Source organism: Ptychodera flava, chromosome 10, assembly GCF_041260155.1.
Source record: "Ptychodera flava strain L36383 chromosome 10, AS_Pfla_20210202, whole genome shotgun sequence".
NCBI lineage: Eukaryota > Metazoa > Hemichordata > Enteropneusta > Ptychoderidae > Ptychodera > Ptychodera flava.
Genome location: NC_091937.1, coordinates 33,485,893 through 33,506,929, shown reverse-complemented (window position 1 = coordinate 33,506,929; position 21,037 = coordinate 33,485,893). Strand labels below are relative to the sequence as shown.

The 21,037-nt window shown below is 36.8% G+C and overlaps 2 protein-coding genes across 5 annotated transcripts in view; one reads left to right on the top strand and one right to left on the bottom strand.

Annotated features, from left to right (window-relative positions):
* Positions 1-92: 92 nt before the first annotated feature.
* Positions 93-21,037, top strand: part of LOC139142584 (dapdiamide synthesis protein DdaC-like) — a 38,887-nt gene continuing 17,942 nt past the window's right edge. The window contains exon 1 of one of the 2 annotated variants that reach the window (XM_070712565.1): positions 93-147. In XM_070712565.1, the coding sequence (XP_070568666.1) occupies positions 108-147 (40 nt within the window). In that variant the 5' untranslated portion in view covers positions 93-107. Of the gene's footprint in view, positions 148-3,305; positions 3,971-21,037 lie in introns of those variants that run through there. The other variant, XM_070712564.1, reaches the window with a different exon arrangement.
* On the bottom strand, positions 11,186-19,685 carry LOC139142585 (uncharacterized). Of its 3 annotated transcripts, XM_070712567.1 has the most exons (10): positions 18,979-19,684; positions 17,891-18,486; positions 17,288-17,605; positions 16,684-16,926; positions 16,276-16,352; positions 15,463-15,671; positions 14,689-15,090; positions 14,094-14,246; positions 13,775-13,865; positions 11,186-11,439 (listed from the first exon to the last, which is right to left on the bottom strand). In XM_070712567.1, the coding sequence occupies exons 7-10, from the start codon at positions 15,034-15,036 to the stop codon at positions 11,345-11,347; spliced, it is 687 nt and encodes a 228-aa protein (XP_070568668.1). In that variant the 5' UTR covers positions 15,037-15,090; positions 15,463-15,671; positions 16,276-16,352; positions 16,684-16,926; positions 17,288-17,605; positions 17,891-18,486; positions 18,979-19,684; the 3' UTR covers positions 11,186-11,344. The 3 variants fall into 3 exon arrangements, with proteins under 3 accessions (XP_070568668.1, XP_070568667.1, XP_070568669.1); XM_070712566.1 differs by having other exon boundaries at positions 17,891-19,685; XM_070712568.1 differs by lacking the exon at positions 11,186-11,439 and having other exon boundaries at positions 13,208-13,865; positions 17,891-19,683.

Below are 21,037 nucleotides of genomic sequence, written 5' to 3'. Positions count from 1 at the left end.
CGCTGTTCATGATCCGTGTCAGCGAGGGTACTCTTGAATGACGAATCTTTCAGTCAAGGTCGGGCACACCTGGCGATGACCTTCCTCAGATGGAAGGTTACCCGTGAATGAAATTTCAAAGCAAACCTTTTTCACCGACCCAGCAAGGTCATTAACGAATCGTCTTGTAAATATATGACGAAATGAGTGCAAAATATTACTCCTATCTCATGATCCGGCAGATTTATTATAACGTCTTTTTCACACTTTATCAATGCGTCCATACATTGGAACTACCAATGGTTTGAATCAAATATGTAGGCTTATGCTTGCTGGATGAGTTGCGTCTTCCGAAAGGTCTAAACATCTACCTGGGTATCGAAGTAGCTTTTGTGAACGATTATGTTTGCATAGTTTCAGATAGTTCGCTTACTTGGCAACATTATGCGCGGTGTCGATGCGGGCTCTTTATTTATACAACTTCACCTCTTAATTGACCCCCACTTGCCAGAAAAAAGAAGTGTTTGTTTCTTTTAGACAAACAAGGTGAAAGTTTTGCCGAGAACAAGTGGTAGAGAATGTCCGGTAACTGCTGGTCGTTGTCCGGCCATTTCGGTCTCCTTGACCCCATTACTAACCTTTTCACCTCAAAACTCTAACTGTGTACACTCCTGACAGTCTAAACATATGGCACCTTCTTATAAGAGCGCTTCAAGCTTTGCTCTTTGATTTATTTTGCTTTGAGAATGAATGGTGTCGAACGTGTGCAATGTTTCGTCCAGTTTCGTCGACAATCACTTCCTCACTCAGGCTGCTGACTTAGAGTCCAGATTTGTTCTGTTTTTAAACGTTTGAAGAGAAATTAAAAAAGCCTAAAACCTTTCCATAACTGTTAACTTGTGTACATTCTTCCTCATTCGCTTATCATTCTTTTTTGTTTTTTTTGTTGTTGTTATTGTTTTTTAGGGGGCAGGATTGGATCTCATGATACGCCAATTCTGAATTCGGTTTGAAGGATTGTTTACTCTTTCATTGGTAGCCGACGTAATGTCGATTTAATGTACAAATGTTATCTCATCTGCTTTTCTTTTTATATTACACACTTGTTTTTATGAGTATAATTTGCAGTATTGCAACATTCAGCTGTATGGCAACAAACACTTTTGAGAAATTTGCAAAATATGAAAATCCAATTTTCCCAAATTAGTTCCAATCGTGTTAATTATAGTGTATTCGATCGTTTCACTTCTGAATTTTTTACAGATCTGTTTGGTACTCTCCCAATCATGTTATCATGTTATTGTAGAGTTTGAGCATTGGATATTGGAGAGTGGTTGTTAGAATACCAACTTATACAATTTGACACATTTTTCTTTTCGCATTCCAAAAGTTGACGATTTCCCCCTACATTTCGCATGGTACGTACACATTCTCATTACAAAAAATGCAATTTTTCGCAATTTTCGCTGTGTAGATCTTTTCCCGTTTTGACTACCCCTTCTACTGGACGACTCCTTATGGTATACTGTTGTTGCATTGTCAGGAATGAGGATGATACCCAGGAGTCGACCATTAGACATGGGGGAGTTAAAACGAAAAAAATTCTGCAGAGCAAATATTGTTTCAAAAACTCTCTTTCTACTTTCGTAAATACTTCCACACGACCGGAAAGTGAGAAAGGCGTTGAATTCTTGGAGTGGAAAACAGCATGCTTGAGGGCGAATGTATGTCATCTTTCTGACCATTCCCTATCATAATCGAGTGGCCCATCTTAACTGTCGGTAAATGAATGGAACTGTCATGTTTTGATGACGTCAATGGTTGTCAAGCAGAGATACTGTTGAAAGTGGGCCTGTTGAAACTTCTACAGTAGTTATCTACAGCATAGAGAAACATAGATAGAGTGGCAACGGGTATTGTTTAAGGCGTGAAGCGGTTACGTAACCCATCCATGTTCGCCTCGCCTCAGGTTGCTCTCGCCTCTCTTTTCCGAAGAGTGCCGACCATGAATCCTTCGGTAATTTTCGGATTTTCGCCAATTGTTAAGCGAAAGTATGTTCGGCAAAGTTTGTGTTGCTGTTGTCGTGTGGTGCTGAGCAGAATTGACGTGCTGGCGAAAACGGGAGTGTTTTGAGCTTCAGGAAAATGAGTTTTACCGTTTTAAAAATTCCTCTCATATTTTTATGAATATATAATGAGTGTGTTTGAACCAAATTTGAAAGTCTTTTATCGATACTGTCTGGTGTTACTCAATGGTTTACGGTCAGTCATACCCTCTTTTACACGTGCGTCAAGGAAGGACATGTTTATGAACTGCTGGCGTGTTATGTTTTGATTGGCGTGAAGAAGTGTTTTCTGGCCTGAGAGCTCACAAAGTAACTATGGTTACTACGCGACTGCAGTACGATGCCATCTCGTCGTATTTTTCGCATAATCTCGTGTAATTATCACCACAAACAAAGCCTCCAAAAAGTTTAACACCTTTGGAGCTCATTTTAATATGAAAAACCAATAGTCTACCGAGACTACCATGGAACAAAAGGTATGCAAGCGTTGCTACTCTGTGTCTACAGTGATTAAGGTTACACGTTTTAGATACTTTAGTTTTGTTTCTTGGAAGGCATATTGTTCGGTACATAATCATAGTATTAGGTTATTTCTCATTACAAACTATGCAATTAACCAGACATACTTCTATTTTGTGAGGCACGAAAATATAAACAAAATCATTTGCCCGCACTTTTAATATATACGTACAGACACTTATAACTATTAAAATGTTTTCTTTTCGTAAAAACTTATTTTCTTTGTGTAAAAATATATTTTGTGTGTAAAAGAAAATGGATGTTACAAAATGAAATTAAAAGAAGAAAATTGTTAGGTTTTACAGAAAAAAAAATGTTTTTTCACAAAAGAATTTTTTTTTTACAAAACAGAAAATAGGTTTTCCAAGGATGTTGCATTTCTTCCCACTTTAACACGAAGTCAGAATTCAAGCATTGCTGTTCTGGCTTCCATAGCTCAAGATATTGGGGACTGTGTGGGCTTTATTTTGTGCCTGTAAATTGGCATCGCCACTTACCAGCCATGCATGCCTGATGGGGATTAGAGTATACTACTGGTGCCGTGTGGAACCGGTCAGAGACAACAACCACCTAACCTGACGCGTATCGCATTATGAATCGTTTGTAGTCCACCCACTAACACCAGCACAGCCATGCCAGTCACCCTCAATGACAGAAGTTTCAAGGTCACTCTCAACTAATTTATAACTTTTCTATTCCTAACTGCTTACCGATGCACGTACACCGTTTTTAGTAAGTTTTTAATGCATGGAGTAAAATATAGCATGGCGTGAACTGTCTGTTGAAATTTACATATTTATTAATGAGTTACTGATCTTGATACACTCTACACCTCCAACATGTTGTGCACATGTTATTGTGTAATGAACATGAAAGGATAGCGGAATCAGGTGACATTCGGCGATATCGATGCGCTCTGTGTAACAGGCCTCTGCGGTATATACATAGACACGTACACGTAAAAGTGTAATAATTGTCCAACCAACTCTACAGAGAAGCAGGTCACCAGATTTTTAAACGACACAGAGTTTGAGCAGTCAAGATGCTGTCGAATTTCAGAGTGCTGACGAGATGGTCAAACTGCGCAAGTTTACTTGCGTGTTCGGAAAACTTCACAGTCGGGGTGAAAGTGTATTCCGTCGGGACAAGAACTCTTGTAAACATGGCCAGCAGCTCGCCTCGTTTGGTAGCCGGTGACGTACCTATGTACACGGCGAGCGCGCTCGCAGGAAGGCCCCACTTTCCCGGCGCCGACAGGAAGGACTTTCCGGCCTACCTGGGCAGGCCACGGCGGAACTTCCCGATGATAATTCGTCCGGAAGATGAGAAAAGCGCTCTCGATTTCGGAATAGAAGAATGGGCCAAACTTTGCAAGGAAAGAATAGACAGCTTGCTTGCAGAGGCAGGTTAGTATTGTAAACAGGGCCGCCGCACCTGGACACATCACGCCACCTTAATGCAATAGAACCAAAACCTTGATTTGAACTGTCCCGGGCTGGTGTGCGGTCACATCCCATCGTACGTACACGATACTGAAAAATATTGACTCGGACAGTTTTAACCGGGTACTGGTGCGATTTAAAAACTTGGTGCACGGAAAATGGTGACCCTACCCCAAACTTTTGCACAAGAAATAGTGATTTTCCCCCAAATTCACACACGAAAAATCATGACCTGTCTTCCTGTCTCCATTTTATTGCCAGTACATATAACAATGTGATAATTATTATATTTATAACAATTATTAGAACAATTGTATGATTTAAAAATTAAAATTGAATGGCACTGTGCAAAAGCAGTAAGCTTAAACCAGAGTATTACAATATACACTTTTCGAATTCCGTAACACAGAAAAGACATGGATAGTTTGTGTCCAGCCATATATGTTCATGTTGGGGGGGGGGGGGGTTAGTATGTATAGTATGTGGAAACTTTGGAAAATTTAGCCATCAAGTTTATGTCTTTTGGTGGCATTCGAGGTAAATTTTAAAACCTGGTGGCTTACTTGTAATTATGAAAGTACAACATTAACTTTTCTACAACGCAGAAAAAAGAGCGATATTTTGTGACAAAAAGTGGCGCGATGCAACTCTGCAGTGGTCATATCGGGGAGGGGTCAAAAGGTGACAGTTAATTACACTTGCCAAGTAAACTCCTGTCCGCATTTCACGCCTATGTCGCATCGCGGCCTCAAATTTTCCTGGCCATTCTTTAACTTTCGAATTATCAAAGCAAGGGCCAGTGTCATCTTGTCATGTATTAAAGATAATTTGCAAATTAAAATAAGAACAGGAGCGTTTCTGTCCGTTCTGGACGTGTCTGTGCCATTATTCATTTGATGTTACGTAGAGGAAACACACCTTCAAACGATGAATAGGCTGTATGCATCGCAACCTAGCTTCAAGCTGAAGTCCCGAAGCTTGTCCGTGTGAAAACCACGTCAATGGCCATTCTGTGATAGCTCGAGGAGGCCATACGAGGCGCCAATAATAGTTTACGAGGCAGAAATTATCGAAGTACGCCGATGACTAGATCCCATGTATATGAACCTTTTAGTTTTCAGATATTCTCGACAAATTCTTGACCTGTTAGTAAAGTATAAATTTGTCAATTACTTGTAATCATGCGAATAACAAGCTATGTGCCAGCCAAGCCACAATTTCAGAGTCCAGAAACTAGGTTTCTGGAGCCTGAAACTGGGTACAAGCCTTGCCGTGTGTTTGTGGTATTCTGTAAAAGAAGTGATAATTGTTAAATTCTTGCACTGCTTAATGGAGGCAGAATTTGAATTGTGTGAAACAAACCCATTAATCGTTCGGATCATCGTAACAATCTTCCGAGCATACCTGAGCGATGTCATGCGTACAGTACGGCCTTGAATCGTCTTTGTATACATAAACACAGGGAACTGAATGGTTTCAAAAAACATGACGCGGACATATTCTTTCAAGAATAATGCAGGTAGGCATGGCCTACGGTCTGTATTAAATTGCATGGCTGTTATTTGGTATAAGTACAAAATTGGGACACTCCGCTATTGTTAGAACGCCCATTGAGTTGCTTTAGTGTCAAGTACTGGCCAGGTTCATTTCTGTACAGCTGGTAAGGGTGTGCATGGCTTTCTAAAAATACAGCGAGTTTGTTATACATACACATACGACCAACAGATAGATTCCTATTGACAAATTGGCGATACGTATCGTCATCACGGTGTAATTAGGTCATTATTTTCACTATGCTGCAGAGGAACCAGAGAACTGACATTGAGCGAAAACACGTGTTTAATATCAGTAATAAAATCTCATATCAATCAATCAATCTTTTATTACTCAACACACACTGACAGAGAGTGTGGTATGGTACATTTCAGATGAAAGAACAACATGTCCAAAACTGAACACCATCAAATGGATATTAAAATCCAAGTAAATTGAATTGAAGTACAATTTATAACTCTGACTGTAAACAGCTAACTGTAGGTAGCTACTGGAGGGGTCAGCAAACACCAGAATTCCTTATAAATATAGCAAGGTTTAGAAAATTCTGTTCCATAATCTTTTTCATCTCTTCTACTTTTTCTTCGACACTCATAGTGATAGAAAAATCTGTTCCGCTTTTCTGGCACAAAATCAATCTCTCAGAAATATGACACTTGCATGTGAATAAAAAGTGAAACTCATCATCTATTACATTACTATCACATCTCAAGCAAATTCTTTCATTTAAAGGTAAATGAGGTTTACATTTCCTACCAATTTCAACACGCAAATTATGATCACTCTGTCTATATTTTGTTAAACTTCTACGTAACCTGAAATCTGAAATATCTCTTAAATATTTTTCAAAACCAAACTTGGTCTTGAAGATTCTATAAGTGCGCAGTTTGTTACCACTTCCATTCTTCCTTGAATCATTGAAAAGGGTTCTCTTCCAAGTTTCTAAGTATTGATTTTCATACTCATGTTTTAACTTTTTACATAACTGAGAATAAGAATTTACTCTAAATTCACTGAAAACACGACTGTGATTGTAACTTCCCAAAACGTGATGAACAAATTTTGCCCATGGAGAATTGATTTGTACATTTTCTCTAAGTGCATTTTTCAAAATATGGTCTCCTGGTAAATTATTTACACCAATATCTTATCACAGACATATTGAGCTTAATTTTAGAAGGAATCTACCTAGCTCAGATCTAATACCCTCAAAAGGGGTGCGTTTACTTACTCCTAAAATAAACCTGAGATATGATATACAAAGACTTTCAAGGCAGTTATCAACACTTGTAATTTCTGTCCCCCATATTTCAGAACAATATAAAAGAATTGGGACAATCAAACAATCAAAAAGTTTTAAACACATCTTTGGATTCAGCATTTTTCACACAATATAGACTTTTTAATGCTGAATAAAGCTTTCATAGCCTTATTTTTAAGATTAATCATATTTTGTTTGAACTTTCCATTAGGTGTAAAAACAACACCAACATATGTGTACTGATTCACTGCTTCAATCACACTTTTCTCAATAAAAAATTGCCGGTTCTTTATGAAACGGTTACCTCTATTAAATATCATTGTTTTTGTCTTATTGATATTGATTGAAAGGCCCCATATTTTACTGTAAGCATGCAACTTATCTAAACAATTTTGTAAACCATCAGCTGATTTTGACATAAGTATCAAATCATCTGCATATAATATACAATTTAACTTCTGATCTCCAATTTCGATAGGAGAATCAGAAATACCACCAAACTCGTGTGGAAGATCATTTAAGAAAATATTAAATAATGTTGGTGACATATCGCAACCTTGTTTCACACCACATGAGGAGATAAACCCATCTGAAATACAACTAGACAGTTTCATTTTGTTCTGAGTATCATCATACATAGACTTGACAACATTGTAAAAGCTACCAGATATACCCAACCTCTGCATTTTTAAAGAGAGGCCTTTTTCTCCAAACACGATCAAATGCTTTTCTTAAGTCTACAAATGCCACATGAAGATTGTTTGATGAATTTTTCAATCTTTTCATGGAGAACATTTTATCAATAGCAGTCTTTAACAGAAAACACAGTTTGACGTACATCGTTTTGGCGAAAACCGAACTGGAAGTGAGAAAAAAAAGATTATTATCCTCAAGATACTTAATAAGCCTGCAATTCATCACTGATGTAAAAAGTTTTGAGAAACAACTTGAAAGAGCAATTGCTCTATAATTATTCGGATCACACTTATCCCCTGACTTGTGAAGTGGAACTAATAAAGTGGATTTCCAAACTGCTGGAAAATTGCCGCTTTCTAAAATGTGATTAAATAACTTAAGAATGCTACTTATACAAAGACTATTACTGACTTTAATCATTTCATTTATAACTGAGTCTTCTCCTGGCGCTTTATGATTTTTTAATTGTTTTATAGCGAGCAATAACTCATTGTGTTTTATTGGCATATTAAGATACGTATTCAATCTCTTTACTTTTTCAAGATCATTTAGTTCATGTGAAATACCATTTTCATTGACAGTTGTTGATGAATTGTAAAGTGACTTAAAATATTTTACCCAGTACAATGTATAGACTCATCTACAGATGCCCCTGATTTGGAACGAAGATTCTTCAAAATATTCCAATACTCAGTTGAGTTATTATTTGTTGATTCTAATCTGTCTATTAAACATCTGCTATACTGCTTTTTATTAAATTTCAGAAGTTTTCTATATTTTTCCTCAAGCTGAAATAATTGCATCTAAAAAATAATCATTGGGATTCTTATCAAAGGCTTTCATAGCGATCTTTAGTTCTTTGCGTAAATTATTACAATCTTGGTCAAACCACTGATTTCTTTTCTTCTTTTTTCCAGGATTGCTGTACTTAATTTTTAAACTTTCTCGGGCTCCTTTAGAAAAAATTTTAGTTAACGTGATAGCTGCTGAGTTCGTATCAACAAGACCTTCATTATATTTCAAAAACTTATCAAATGTATTTGTAAAATCTTGATTACTCATCACACTATTGAAAGCATCAGCACTATTACTTTCCCAAACATATTTTGGCGGAAGCTTATTTGGAGGAGAGTCATGAACTACTCTGTAATTACAACTCAATGAAGTACTTATGGCACAATGATCAGACATGGCATTAAAATCATGCACTTTAAAGTATTGCAAATTCTTATAATTTGACTTAGAAGTGATACAATAATCAACAGCACTAGATCCCATTGGATGATGATAGGTATATTTTCCAGATAAGTCTCCAACAGTTTCTCCCATTAGCAATTAACAGGTTGTTATTCAGACAAAGATCAATCAATTGTTTACCAAATCTATTACCTTTGGTAGCGAGGAATCTTTAGAATTTCTTACTCTAAAATTATCAGATGTATAAAAATTGGGAACTGGAGTATATACTATATCATCGTTCTGGATAAAGTCTGTTAGAAATCCAACTCTACTATTAAATCACCCATTACAACAATATCACCTCTCAAAGAGTATTGAGCTATTTCCCTCTCTAATGCATCAAAATAATCATATTTCACATGTACAGAAGAATTTTCAGGTGGAATATACACACAGCAAATGTACACATCATTGTTCAAAGAAAAGAACTGCTTATCAAGTTTACACCATAAAAAATCAGAAACACTAGATTTTAACTTTGAAATACCTTTTTTCAGTGATGATCTGAACATGATTGCTGACCCTCCAGCAGCTCTACCTCTTTTTTTAACATTACAACTTCTTTCAGAACGAAAAACACTATAACCCTTGATATGGAAAAACTCCTTACTACAAGTCAACCAGGTTTCTTGTAAACAAGCTACATCAAACTGTTTGATAAAATCTAAAAACTCGTCCGCAAAAACATTTTTATTGGCAAGACCATGCACATGATATAGTGGCTTTTCCGACCACCCCCTTCCTTGTGACACGGAGGCCTTGAAAGGTGAATAAATTTCATTTATGATTGATTGTCGGTATTTAATATTACTTGGAGATAGCGCCAGCGGTGTTGAATATAGGAAAGTTTATGCTGGTTTGCGAGCCTGAGAGATGCTTTAACCATATTGGTAGCGAGAGCAGGCAGGATGCTTTCTAGGGTTTTTTAGGAGATGAAACTCCCGAGATGGCTGGTTACCCATGTTCATTAATACAAATTTAGAGATACCCGATTTCTTAGTATCTTCTATGAATATACACCTTTTTCTGAACAAAGTCTGGAGAAAGTAATAAGGCCGCAAAACGCCCTTTATTTACAACAATCTAGGATATTACTTATATAATTTGCCGTTTGAAGGTAAGCTGGGGTCATTTCCAATTCTTACTCGGAAAATGTTCTTTGCAGCCGCAGCAACTTTTAATTTTTCCTGATTTTTAGCCTTATAGGGTCTCTAGGTCTAAGTTCGAATACCGCCTTTTCTAGGAAAATTAGTAGGAAGAGGTAATGCTTGCAGCTTAAAAGTTTTGTTCTGTGAGTTCCACTTAAGGCCATTCCAGGACATGTCTGGATTTTCTTTCTAGGGTCATGATTTTTATATCTCTTTGTATTTTAATCCCGTTGATTGGTTCTAATTTATTCTGATGATTAAGTCACTTTTTCCGATGCTAATTTTTGGCAACCAAGAGAAGTCCCCTGTGTCGCAGGCAAGTTGTTTCTGAACTGAGCAAAATTGGCTTTACTACCGACTGATCGTTAATGAACTTATACGGCAGTATTAAAGGTGCAGCAGATTTCGTTCGGTCGTCAGACATTGCCTCGAGCGAATAAGATAGGCGCTGCGAACATGTATATACTTTTCAGACGTACAGCCCTCATCGTTTGATGAGTCCAAGCAATGCTTTCAGCAAATACGTTCCATACTGAAAGAAGGTCATTTGTAATCTTTAAAATAAATCATACCGAAGCACTTTAGACTTCAGAATAGTTTGAAATGTAGCTTTGTAATAGTAATCGAGGAGCTGTTGTGGTTGTTATTGTTGTTAATGGTGGTGTCTTTGTTATTATTATTATTATTATTATTATTATTATTATTATTATTATTACAAGTTTAGGGGCTATAAGTATTATATAGAAATGTAAAAACACTAGTTCATTGAAGCTCTGGGAATTCTGAAAAAGAGGTGTTGTTTATTTTAATTTTGTCAAAAGGGGTGACTTCTAATTGTTGTACGTGCAGCGCAGAATTATACATAATACTGTACGGAGAGAGGGACATCATTAGGCCAAGGAGTAATTAAATACTCGTCGGAAAAGTGACACTAAGCAGTTTAAAGCGATACCCAGCAGGCCCAGACTTTTAACTTGTGTGCGAACTTTATGGATACACATTCAATCGGAAGTCACAGAACAGTGCCACAAACGGCAAAAATTAGAGATGCACCTTTTTCATCATATAGGCAGAAATCAATGTATTATTGCCTTATTTGTATTGTACGGTGATTGTTTTAACAGCACAATGGCAAATTAACTGTAATGTTATTAAAAATTACTTCAAACCATAACATAAATGATCAAAACAGGCACGTGCATATAGAATAAAACATTTTTTTTTATTTCTTGAAGTGACAAGACTCAATAAATTACATGTACCGATAACAAGTTTCGGGCAAACATCTTTTACAAACTCTCTGAATATCAAAAGTAACTTATCCCACAAAGTTGCATTTTAAAAAAGGGACAAATAAAGAGCTAAACAAAAAATATAGGAAACGAAAAGGAAAGGTACACAGAAACTAAAAAAAATACAAATTGAAATGATCAAATACCTTTATTTTAAATACAATATGAAAATACAGACAAAATTAAAAAATGACAAATACTTGAAATCAAATGGACACCTGCAACTTCCAGGGTCGTTGTATTCTCTAAACAGATAAGCAAAACAAGGTTATTTACATCTGTACTTGTTAGTATATATACTAAATCATAATGAAAGCATTTAGAAGTATTTCATTCTTATTTTCATGCTAAAAATTTAACTTTTCCAATGATATTTCATGTAAGATAAAACTGAAGGAAGTTTCATTTGAACATGTGAAAACATCCTAAAATGGTAAGTCATCATTACATATACTGGACTTACCATAAAGATGACTTTTCAAGCATCAATTTTAAATTGAACAAGTCGTTGATGGCACAGTCCCCACTTGTTCGTTGGTACTTTAATTAAAAGTCCTCAGAGAGGATAGAGTCCTCTTCATTAATTAGGTCTATGATAAAAATACTGTGATACAGATGGCGCTAAATGGCCAAGAATGAGTTCCACGGTGGTGAAAACATAAAACCAATGTAGGCCGCCATCCTAATTACAAAAGGTCATTAAATGAGTCAATTAGTAATGAATCAACAGGATGTTGCCAAACATTTTTGCATACTATCCTAACACTAATAGATTATCACCGGTACCATATTTCATAAAGTTTGATGCAGTATTTACAAACTATGAGATCAACATCTGTACCGAGTTTCATCAAATTTTGACGCAGTATTTGTGGATATATAACTCTAATTGGGAAAGTTGATTAAATAAGCAATTACAAATTAATCAAAATGACACTGATAAATGCCTTTTTCATTGTTAAAGCAATGTAAGCTTAACATGTGTACCAAGTTTCATGAAATCTGATGCAGTATTTCTCGACATATCAGTCTAATTATGAAACTTAGGTAATTGACATGATACTGCTACACGCCGTTCAACAAATCAATGTGCATATGTATGACATAGGTCAATGTCCTTATACCAACTTTGAATGATACTGGTGGAAAGATGTCTGAGTTATGGCTCTGTACATGAAAAGATCGTAACAAAATGGCAGCCATGCAGCCATATTTAATCTTACTGTCTAAAAAATCTATATGCATATGTATGACATAAGTCAATGTCCATGTACCAACTTTGAATAAAATCGGTTGAGACTTGCCAGAGTTATGGCTTTCGATATGAAAAAAAACCATAACAAAATGGCCGCCATGTGGTCATATTGGATCATATCATAAAACAAATCGACATACATATGTATAACATGAGTCAATGTCCTTGTAACAACTGTGAATAAAATCGGTTGAGATATGATTGAGTAATTGCTCCGTACATGAAAAAATTGTAACAAAATGGTGGCATGGTAGCCATATCGTGTTCATATGTATGACATAGGTGGTCAAAGTCCTTGTACAAAAATTTGAATAAAATCCATTTAGACGGGCCTGAGTTATGGCTAAGGACATGAAAAAATTGTAACAAAATGGCTGCCATGCGGCCATATTGGATCATATCATGAAACAAATTGACATGCATATGTATGACATAGGTCAATGTCCTTGTACCAACTTTGAATAAAATCGGTTGAGATATGCCTGAGTTATGGCTCCGTACATAACAAAATTGTAATAAAATGGCCGCATGGCGGCCACATTGGATCATGCATATGTATATATATTGGACGTGCATATGTATGACATATCAAGTAATCCTTGTACCAAGTTTGAATGAAATCGCTCCATGTATCTCTGAGATATCTGCGTGAACAGACGGATGCATGGACGGACAAACGCACACACTGACACACGCTCGGACATGACCAAACCTATAAGTCCCCCGGACGGTATCTTGGGGACTAAAATACAAGCATCAATTTAGTAAAAATATGATTCATAGAAAGAACCAGATTTCAATGTTTTTATTTACATATTGGTTTGTTATTGACTTAATTAATTTGTTCTTTACATGTTTATTTTATCATGATTTATCTTTACTTTTATCACTATGGCCATCATTATTTCACGTTGCTTATTTGGTTCTGTATGAACCCCTTTGTGTTTTTGGCACTTTCACATGACTTGAATTGGTCATCACATGATGCTCCCTTACCATAAGTTCTAATTTCTTTAAACCATTATGGCCAGGTACTTTACTATACCGATCCATTCCCTTCCTAATCTCATGATGGATACTCTCTACACCGTTCTGTGAGGAAACCAAAGCCAAACCCTGTTTTTTCAATCTGAGGGATGACATGATCTTCTAACATATGCATTTTGGGGGGTACACTTTCATTAGGAAAGTGTTCTCTGTAATATGCCATTAAATGTGATATGTTTGAACTGAGAATGCTAATATATTCATCTGACATTCTATTGCTTGTACTCTAAAGATTATGGCAGGCTGCAAATTTTGAAAATATTGGCTTATACAGACCACAAATGTGTGCAGCCTGTTCATTCAGCTGTGGGCATATTCTTGCTGTGGTCCTGATGACGCTCTTGCACAACGTTTGAATGTTTTCTTCCTGAAACACAAAAATAAAAAAAAGGATATGATAACTTTCTTTCAAAGAAGCAAACAGAGTTGTTTCACTGAAAGTAGGTCAAAATAATGTAGACGAAATACATCTTCTGTAGTATATATATAACACACAATAAATCTGACACTGAAAGCTTGAAAATCCTGACAAGCAGAATACTGAACCTTTTAATGACTTTAGCAACAAAACAGTTTACAGTTGTAAAACACATACTTTACAGCACTTGTTCACATGATTTCCGATGAATGCCTGCCCGTGGTAAGAATAACGTCCAACACCAAATGACTGCAGAGCTTGGTCAATACCGCAGACTACAAAACCACATTGTTTTGGCAGTTTCGCTTTTACGTCTGTAGGTTCAGATATCTAAGAAAACAAGATAAACACTGTGTTGTCTGGAAAGTATTGACTGCACTACAAATGTGCACAAGCCAAAATTCTGAAAATGCAGCATAGACATGACTGTGCACTTGAGATTGACAATGTTATTGCTTATCATCACAAAAATGATCTTACTTCTGGTATCAATATGACATTTTCAAAGATGAAGGAGACCCTCTGAGATCTCAGGTTGCTAGACAGGTTATCTGTGGGTGTTCTCACATGATACAGGAAATTTAACACCATGCTAAACAAACATTACATGTTTATTTAACATGGCAACTATTCCAGTTTGATAAAAAGTTTGACTGGCTAGCAACTCACTGCCACTGAAATTAATTGCGTCTCACAAGATTTCAAAATTATCACAAAATCATGTATTTTTATTTTGTTAATGTAGTATGGTCTTCTATTAATAAATACTAACCTTCCTGTCAGCTTCTTCACTGAGTTCCTGCACTTTCTCCTGGGCTTTTTTAACTTTGCCCAAGGTCAATAGTGGCGGTCTGCCATCATCTTCACTGTTGTCGTCATCATCATCATCATCATTGTCACAGTCATCATCAGCAAGGAGAGCCTTTTCAACACTATCAGCCAAGGTCTTAGCTTCTTCTTGGAGTTCTTTCGCTTCACACTGTAATGTCTTGACTTGTTTCAACATGGCTACATATGTGTCAAATCCAGCAGGCTTCAGCACGGGTTCATCAATGTCATCATCTCTCTCCAGATTCGTGATGATCTTGATATCCAGTACTGCACAGCTAGCTTCCATCATGGTGAAAAACTTTTAAAACAAGCCAGGACTGATGTGCAACCCTGGGACTGCAACCTGTGATAAAATATAAGGGTTAGCACATGTATCTTTTACTTTTAATGTATGACAATATCTTGTAACTTTCATACCTACCTATTTATGAAGAAAACACTACATACAAATATACAACAACTAGATTGATCACAAATGCTGACATATGTGCTGGCTTCATTGTCAACTTGTTTTCGCATATAGCTTCACTAATAAACTTCTATTTGTGCACACCATTATGGACATAGTGGCATGCATACATGTAGATAGTCACAGTGTGGTCTGTTGAACTGTTCAGAGAAAGGTAAAGTGAACTGATTGAAACAGAACAGAGCTATATGTTTAGTTGGTCAATGGAAGCAAACAACATAGTGGATTGAATTGATTAGTACATACTCTGTGCAGTGGTACATTGAAAAGTGGCTTTCTGACACTATTGTAGTGCTGCATGGCATGCCTTAGGTTTCAGCCAGTTGAAAGAAATTCACTGTGACATTTTCTGATATCATCAAGGTTTCTCATCTTCATTGATGACAATAGTTGTTCCTCCCTCAGCAACTGTGCTTGTTCCTCGCTGATCACACAGTATACGCAAAAATATTTCCCTAAAATATTTCAATGTGAGGAAGACAAGGAACAAAACTGACATACTTACTTAAAAACCTTAGTAGGTATAGACATGACTGGTGTTCATGAAGTCAATTTGATGTGCATGTGTGAACTATTGAAGAGGATGTACCTGTAATATGCAAACTTATCAATTTAAATATTTATTTCAAAGAAATTCATGGTTACTACATTTTGCATTGCCAGTATACATATTAATACTATGTGTAAGAATTAAATTGAGAAATAAATACAAGAATTTCTACAGAGGAAAACAATCATTTGTCAATAGCTTGCAAATATTTATCAAGATCTGACCCACTGTGTACCCCTTCCTTTAAATTTATCTGACTAATCAATGTTAGCTGTGAATGTCTTAAGTCAACGAAAAACTACAACAAATTATCATAATTGTGTTCTACAGCATATCATACACAATGCATGCTGATTATTAACAGTCGCACATATTGCAAACTGATAGGTCAAGGATGTACACATGTAAATCATAGGTAAAACTGAAGTGTACACAATAAACTGCCTGTCCTGTCAGTGCCTCAACTTTTCTTACGTATAAATCATAGCATGCAAGTATACATTTCATACCATTTGGTCCAGACAATCCATAACTCTTGGCCAGATACTCATAATCTCCCATCATCCGTGCTAATAGTGTCTTGTCCCTGAAATAAATCAAAGTGGAATGTAAGACAATTGTCCACACCATTCTAAATTAATACCCATGTTTCTACACATCAATGCATTTTGTACATGCAAGAAAACAACTTTGCCTTTTTTTACTATTTAATGTAGCCTAGGTATCATATTTATGCTGCATAAGTTTGGTCAGATTTGCACATTGTTTTTCAGATTTTTGGATCAGCAGTATAATGCATGTATTAACTTGGATAACCAATATGTATGTATCTTAAGTTCCAAATATTGTACCAAAATAGATATATGGTACAATCTGTTCATTGTTTAGTAAAACACAGTATGCATGTTTAGACTTACTTCCACTTTGTGCCATCCAGTTTGTCTACCTGACCTCTGTTAACAGCTAAAGCTATTTCTAAATTGTAATAGGAATCAGGTGCTGCAAATGTACTCCAAATCACTGTATTATCTGCTACATTTGGATTGTTGATGTTAGCAACTTGGTAAACCATTCTCAGAGTTCCCTGACCCTTGTCCCCACCTAACTTTATCCAAATTTCACTGGTAGGTATTGTACCATGCCGGGTAAGTTTGCTAGACCTAAAGACAAATATGAACAAGATGCAAAAACAACAGTAACACTTATATTCAGTAATATGTGATAACAAGATTACTTATCCACAGTCTTTCTCTACATGATCATAATAGAGTTTGCACACAATCCAAAAGTCTGACTGCAAGCCTGCTGTCCCAATATTAATACTCATGTGCTTATATAAGAGCATATAAGAAAATCTAGAACTTTTATTGACATGCTAATTACTGTTCTAAAATTCTCTCTCTTACGCAACTAATTAAATTTCCAGAAAATTCCAAACATGACTTATTAAATTCATGGTTGTGAGGTCAAGAAGGACAGTGACCTTGATGAGTGTGGGGGAAAATGACCTGCATAACATACCTCACTTCCAATATTCACATGCCATGCCTTGAAGTAACGCCGTAATTTCCTCTTGGCAGCCCATGTTGTTCCCATAGCAACTTCCAAATGAAGGCCAGCACCTGGAGGTATGTCAGGAGTGAGTCCCAAGATCTGGAGGATTTTCCTTCTTGTCCTTTTGTTGGTGTCTCACCTCCTCTCACTCAGCTGCAGCATCGCATCACCACCACTGACAATGTCTCTCCTCTGACTTAACTGCAACACCCTCTGACATCTTGTCCTAGTACTAGCTTCTGAGGTTGTTTTTCGTGGCTTTGGTGTATATGTTAAACACAATGGCTGAAAAAAATCACACCAAAAATTAAAAAACCAAATTTATCTTTCAAAAGTATATGTGGGTGATAAATTCATGAAATTGGACTAGCTCATTACTTGATGAAATTAATTTGTTGAACCACTACCCGGTCACACATGTACTACAAAACCAAATAAATATTATTACAAATACAAATTTACAAATTATCATATTCCATGATAGCTTTATCAGAAGAATTTACTCCAAAATCTAACTGTATATTGATATGTGGGTATAGATCAGCAAGAGTAATGCTGGTAAAAACTCACCTGGCCCTTGGTTTTAACCTTTATCAAACTATCATCACTTCTGTTTGCTTCTATTTTTTTTTCTTGACTAGTGTTGTTGCCATTTCTTCATACTGTGGCAGCATATGCACCGCTGATACATTCTGCAACACAATTTCTGCGGCCTTCACTGCACATATATTGTTCTGCCTATCCCTTGATGTTTCATCATTTGATGTCTCGGTATTGATTGTGTCAGGAATGGGGACTGGAGTATGGTGGCTTCTGATGGAAATGGGCTCACTGACGAGAAGCAGTGGTCTCCAGCAATGGACTGGTAAACACACCGTTCCATGTTGTGTTGCAGATCTTGCAGTGGCACAACTGCCATGAGTTTCACTCTGTAGTTTCCCCGTCTTTCCTGTCTCCTTGCCAGTGATACCAGAAATGTCACTGCCTTGGTATTGACTTGGTCTGCCCCTGTTTTTACTGTCTTTCTTTTTCTTTCCTGCCTTACACAATGCATCACACACCGCACATCTCCGTCCTCTACAGTGTCTGGACCATTTCACTACGTGTGTCCCTGGCCGATAGGTTTTGTTATTGCTTTCTGCCTGCTGCCATGAAGCAATGACTCTCTTACAGAGACAACAAAAATTGGACGGGTGAACATCAGAATGTCTTCACTAAAACTGTACTCTGAAACAATTCTTTAACTCCACGATAAAATTGGAGCATGGATAACTTGTGCCATTTATTTTCCGTGCACAAATACGACACCAGTTTTTTAGCACACGAGCATGAAATTGGAATGACATTTTCACAGTCTAGGCCAACAGACGATTGAAAAAGGCGCCAGAAAATATGCCAGTGTGTAAACAAACCCGTTACCAGGGAGACATGCGTGATGGTCCGAAAAACTATGCTCAACTGCAACGCACATATCATGCCATATGGACGTAAATAAAAAAAACCCACACGCATAAAAAATAACCCATGACAAATCACGCCATGAAATGTACAGATTAAATCACTGCGGACACGGTTAAATCGGTTTCAATCTTGTTAAAATTGATTTACTTAAAATCTGAACCTCGTAAATTACACATCACATTAATGAAAATACTTACAGACCGCCATGCTTTATGTTATCAAGTTGTCCGTGCTAAGAAACTTCTCCTGCAAATGTCGCGAGGTCAAAGGTAAACTAGCGATAAACATCCAGCTATGCTGAGTATGCCACCTTATTAATTGAGAACAGCTTTCACTATCACATTTGAATGCATTTTTTAAATAATTATGGGTCAGAATTCGAGGAACAACACGCGCACGGCGAGCGATCGTCTCGGTATGCATACAATACGATGGCCGCCATCACTGAGAGTGCGTTCGGCTGTTCGTTATTTGTTTGCTCAACCTAAGTTGCCAAGTCGGCCGCGCCGGAAGCAAAACACAGGTGACGTAGTCTGCCAGCCTGGGAGCGCGAGAATGTGTCAGAACTCTCTCGCGCTATCATGTCGTTCAGCTATAAAATGTGTGCATGTTAACAGAAACTGGAATTACTGCAGAGAATACTTTCCAGGACATCACATGTAAGTCTCTAAGGTACCAAGGAGGACGTTTAGGAAATCCTTTCAGAAAGTTCACGCTGTCTGTGGCCATTTTGTGGAGTGTACCTGCACTGGCTGCAGCGTATACAGTATTTCTACTGTACAGTGCACATATTGCCGGAACATATGCGATGGAATTTTGCGTTTCACGTCGTTCAATCATTCAGATGGAAATACCGCCCTTCTCAAAACTTTGAAAAAAAATGGTGACAGACTTTGGAATGCTAACTCTTGTATATCAAGAATGGCGTAATATTTGTATTCGAGCATGGCTACAGTTTTTGATTCGAGCACTCTCATCATGGACCGTGGTTGTATTCAACAATCGAGAGGGCTAGGGTGAGTCGAAGTTTTTCCTATGTCCATGTAGCACTTGTGCAAAAATAAGCGAATCCACAGGCCTTTGGCGAATCAATAAATGCGTTTTTCACCAAGCTGAAAGGTTGAAAGATGCGTCCGTCACTTTGGGACGAGCTAGATAAATGCAGTCAAACCAAACTGGGCACAGAAATTTGCCATAATATGACATTGTTCTGGAAATAGTTACCATGGCAACTCGAAACATTAAAATAAGTCTGGTTTTTGTGTTCTCTGACCCGAACTCCCCCAATAGATAATTTTCATATCAATCAAAGTAACGTTTCATGGGATATTAGAAAAACTGAAATTTTCAACCCCTAAAATGGTTACCATGGAAACATGGGGCAGTGAATTCGATATCATATTTGGTCTTTTCGACCCAAAATACCCATATGATGAAATTTTCACAGAAATTGGACCTATTATTATTCGCGTTATTATTTCTATATAATACTTATATTAATTATTACAAGTTTAGGGGCTATAAGTATTATATAGAAATCGAGTCCACAGGCCTTTGGCGAATCAATAAATGCGTTTTTCACCAGGCAGAAAGGTTGAAAGATGCGTCCGTCACTTTGGGACGAGCTAGATAAATGCAGTCAAACCCAGCTTCGCATAGAAATTTGCCATTGTATGACTTTTTTTTTATCTTTTATTTAAAATTGTCAGGAAGTTTCACATCGATCATGTTATACAACAAATCCTACACTTGCAAGAAATACAAATAAATTAAATCAAATCTATTATTTTTTCAAAAGCTTCTACGAATTCATCTCTTCGTGAAACTTTCTCCACTTTACATCTCATAACACACTCGTGTCGGAACAGTACATTTAAAGGTACACTCTTGTCACCGAGCCAAAATTTATGAATTGACCATTTTCCAAGCAAAATCAACACTTTGATGACTTCGCCATCAAACTTTTTGCCAACAAATTTTTTTGTGTTACAATTAAAAATAATGTCAGTATTGGATAAAGTTACATTTCTATTCAAATAATTACAAATAGTCCCTGTAATTCTCCTCCAGAGATTTTTAGCAATCTGACAATCCAGGTATTTGTGTTCTAAAGATTCTGGTACCTGACAAAGGTGACAGTTCATGGAATCAATTTTCTTCCAAAAAAACAAATATTTTATTACATGGTAATAACCGGTGCAGCAATTTCCACTGAAATTCTCTCAATTTTGTTTCTTTTGTGCACGAGTAAATATT

Coding starts and splice junctions, on each gene's coding strand:
- LOC139142585 (XM_070712566.1), bottom strand. CDS start 15,036: ATGATGGAAGCTAGCTGTGCAGTACTGGATATCAAGATCATCACGAAT. Junction 13,866..14,093: donor ATGTGAACAAGTGCTGTAAA/GTATGTGTTTTA, acceptor TTTGTGTTTCAG/GAAGAAAACATTCAAACGTT. Junction 11,440..13,774: donor ACAGGCTGCACACATTTGTG/GTCTGTATAAGC, acceptor ATCTGTTTAGAG/AATACAACGACCCTGGAAGT.